This window comes from Cynoglossus semilaevis, chromosome 8, assembly GCF_000523025.1.
Source record: "Cynoglossus semilaevis isolate Cse_v1.0 chromosome 8, Cse_v1.0, whole genome shotgun sequence".
Classification (NCBI taxonomy): Eukaryota; Metazoa; Chordata; class Actinopteri; order Pleuronectiformes; family Cynoglossidae; genus Cynoglossus; species Cynoglossus semilaevis.
In genome coordinates this window covers 11,539,278-11,542,744 of record NC_024314.1, presented here as the reverse complement: position 1 = coordinate 11,542,744, position 3,467 = coordinate 11,539,278, and the positions used below count along the sequence as shown (strand labels likewise).

General features: G+C 43.5%; 1 protein-coding gene across 1 annotated transcript in view; it reads right to left on the bottom strand.

Moving 5' to 3' along the window:
• Positions 1 to 2,256: 2,256 nt before the first annotated feature.
• Positions 2,257 to 3,467, bottom strand: part of rasd1 (RAS, dexamethasone-induced 1) — a 1,729-nt gene continuing 518 nt past the window's right edge. The window contains exon 2 of the mRNA XM_008314702.3: positions 2,257 to 3,360. Within this exon, the coding sequence (XP_008312924.1) occupies positions 2,831 to 3,360 (530 nt within the window). The 3' untranslated portion in view covers positions 2,257 to 2,830. The remainder of the gene's footprint in view (positions 3,361 to 3,467) is intronic.

The window sequence follows — 3,467 nt, the reverse complement described above, 5'->3', positions numbered from 1 at the left end:
ACTGGGTTTTTGTTCTGCTGAAGTGTTTTAGAATGAGATGAAGGATGTGTGGGGAAATAACTCTGTTATATTATCAAATTAATCAAAGAGAACTGAACAAACAGGTGTGTGTCTGTGTGTGTGTGTTTGAAGCTTGGTCCTGTTACATAACAGCGCTAGTTCAAATTCTAATTTATTAAGAAATAATCATAGCTTTATGAGCACAGAAGGTCTCTGGGGAGTTCATTTATTTTTATATAAAAAAAAGAAAACAAGCACCTGAAAGAAAAAAACAGAAGTATGTTTATGGAGCAGAGTATAAGCAGCCAAATATTTGAAATACTGAGATACTGTCCTCCAAGTCAAGTCAAGATAAACTACTGTGACTGTCTTTTGTTCATTTTTCCCCCAGTCCTCCACCTACGTCCTAAAACTTTTATGCCACAAAACGCACAAAGAGACGAGAAATGAGATGAAAAACTATTTCAAATCAAATAGGTCCAGGGCCATATGAGACCCTTTTTGTGTGCCTTGTTTGGGCTGCCAGCCACACTTTGGAAATGTCAAACAGACATTATAAATGCATTGAATCAAACCACACCAAAGGACACCCAGCATAAACCACACGTGTTGGTGACACCACAAGGGTCAGGCACTGAGGAGCAGCGCAGCGGTTTCTCTCAGGTGTGAATACACACACACACACACACACACACACTAAATTCATTTGAAGAAACCCAAAAAAAAAAAAACCCAAACCAAATGATGCTGTTGAGCTAATGGCTGCTAATGGGAGCAGCTGTGCAGGTTAATGAGCAGCCTGATGGTTGATCCTCATAATGAATGCGAGCAGCAGCAGAGCACACGGTGTGACTGACTCAGAGCAGGGCAGGGTTACAGTACAATGGCTGAGTGTCCCTGACTTCTTACCCAATCTCCAGCTCCTCTGTGTGTGTGTGTAAGTGACNNACTGGGCACTGTATTTAGTTTTTGTCTCACAGGGAAGTAAAGGTGGACGACGGTGCAGCTGCTGTGAGTGGTGTCTGGTTCACAGCACTGGTGTTGGTTATGTAGACATGAACCGAGGCCAGATGTTCAGTCAGAGGCTTGACATCTGTGAAAAATAGACACGGAGAGTTGTGATGAAGGTGTTTTTTAATAAACAACTGTGACAGGATGGTGATTTCAGGTGGACTAGGTGGACAGGAAACAGATGTTAAGTAAAAATTTAAAGAAGTTTCAGTGAAACATTAACATTTTCCTTTAAGTTTAGTCATTTCCACTCCTATAAGATGAGATAAAATCATGGTAAAGCAGGGGTCTAAACTGCTGGAGTCTGCTGTAAAGTCGATTTGTTCTTTATCGTCTGTTTTCCTCTAAATGTGACTACAATCATTATTTTATTCATTTTATTTCATGTTAGTCGATGCCTAATCCTGCAGGACGTAATCACAGTGGATCAGACACAGGATTCACACCTACATTCACACCTACATTCACACCTACATTCACACCTACATTCACACCTACTAGCAGTTGGGAGTGAATATGTGAACTTACATATATCAGCTAACACCAGGTGTCGAACTGTTAGTATCCTCACTGTAAGGCAAGCCACTGAACCGCCCTACCACCATGTGAGCTTTGACCATACTTTATATAACTGCTCAGGTGCTGTGTACTAAGTTATATTTAGTATATATTCAGTAATATTAGATTTTTTTTTCATTAAAAACTAGATACTTCCAAGAATATTCTTAGATCTAGTTTAAATTTTTTGGTCACATTTGAAGGTCTGCAGAGGATTTGGGGATTTTTTTTGTGGGGGGGGGTTCGTAATAATTATTAATAAAGAGAGTGTATTTGAGGGGGGGGTTTTGTTTGTTGTTGTTTTTGGAGGGGTTTTTGCATGTATTTGGTTGTTTTCAAGTTTTTTTTTGTTTGTTGTTGTTTTTTTGGGGGGGTTGCATGTATTTGGTTGTTTTCAAGTTTTTGGTCACATTTCACATCTTCTATCAAGTCCAGATGGTTGCCAGTTTTTTCATGTTTGTTTTTTGCTAATATTGAAAACAATGAATACTTTGTGTATGATTACTGCAGTCGTGTGCAGAATTAAGCTGAGACCTGAAGAAAAAGAGCAAACATGTGGCTGCAAATTGGACAGAACAGTTTTGCAGGGTGTTTGTCCAACATTTGGACAAGTGTGAAGACAACTAGGAACAACATGAGGCACAGAACCAACTATGGAGATAGAAAAAACAGAAGGGAAGACCAGAGTATAATTTCATTAGTTTTTATTGTCATCGACTTCATAGCAAAAAAAGTGACATTGGCAATAAATACACATTCACATTGAGAAATAGTCCATGTTGCAACAAAACAGTAAAAAACTGAACCATTATAAAAGGTCATGATCAGTTAATGTAAACAGCATCATCTCTCCTCCATCATTGCACTTGATGAGTTCATAGTCGCCCTCTCTGCTCTGCTCTCTGTGTGTATGTGTGTGTGCAAAATGGCATGAGGTCGATGAAAACACACACATTTTATGCGTGAAAGCGCATCGAGTCTCACAAGGTATGAAGACACGTCACACACTGAGCGACAGAAGAAGCGAACATTCCTAAATGTCAAGTGGGCACTGGTGTTTGGAGTCTCTGTCGTGGACACTCTGTCCACAGTCAGTGCCCTTGGAGACGGCCAGCAGGAGCGCACAGCGTCGGCAGCCTCCACACACACACTCTCTCTCCTCCCGTGTCAGTTAGTGCGCTGCCGGCCACGCAGGACGCATCCAGGCTCCTCCATCTTTTCAAAGATCCGTGTCAAGTATTCAGGGTCCTGACAGTGTCTCTTAGCTGATGACGCATCTCTCTTTGTCTTTGCCGTGGCCGCCGCCGACCGCCTTCTCCTTGATGTACATCAGGTCGCTGTGCACGCTGGGTCTCCGGGCGCACGGGGTCACCATGCCGTACGCCTCCCCAATGTCCTTCAGCTTCTTGTTTTTCAGGGACTTCCTGTGCAGCATGTCGCAGTACTGCACGGACACTTTGCGGTGAAGGTCGGGGCTCATCTCGTGCGGCAGCTTGGCCAATGTAAACAGAGTCTGGAACATTTTATCCACGTTCTCGTTACGCTTGGCGGAGATCTCGAAGTAAGCGCACTTCTCATCGCCGGCCACTAGTTGCTCGATCTCCTCCTGCTGCACCTCCCGGTAGAAGTCCCTGTCGCCCTTGTTGCCGCAGATGACCAGAGGAACGTCGATGTTCTCTTTGGTCTTGTTTTTCAGGCACGACTTGGTCTCGAAGATCTGGCGCTTGAGCCGCTGCACCTCCTGGAAGGAGTCGCGGTTGTCCAGGCTGAATACGAGGATGAAAACATCACCTGAGGAGAGAAGGAGGGGAGATCAGGTCAGATCATTCCATTCTTTAAAGCTTGGACAGATTTAAAGAGATGTCTGGACCATTCAGCAGAGCCACCCGTGCGTCCTG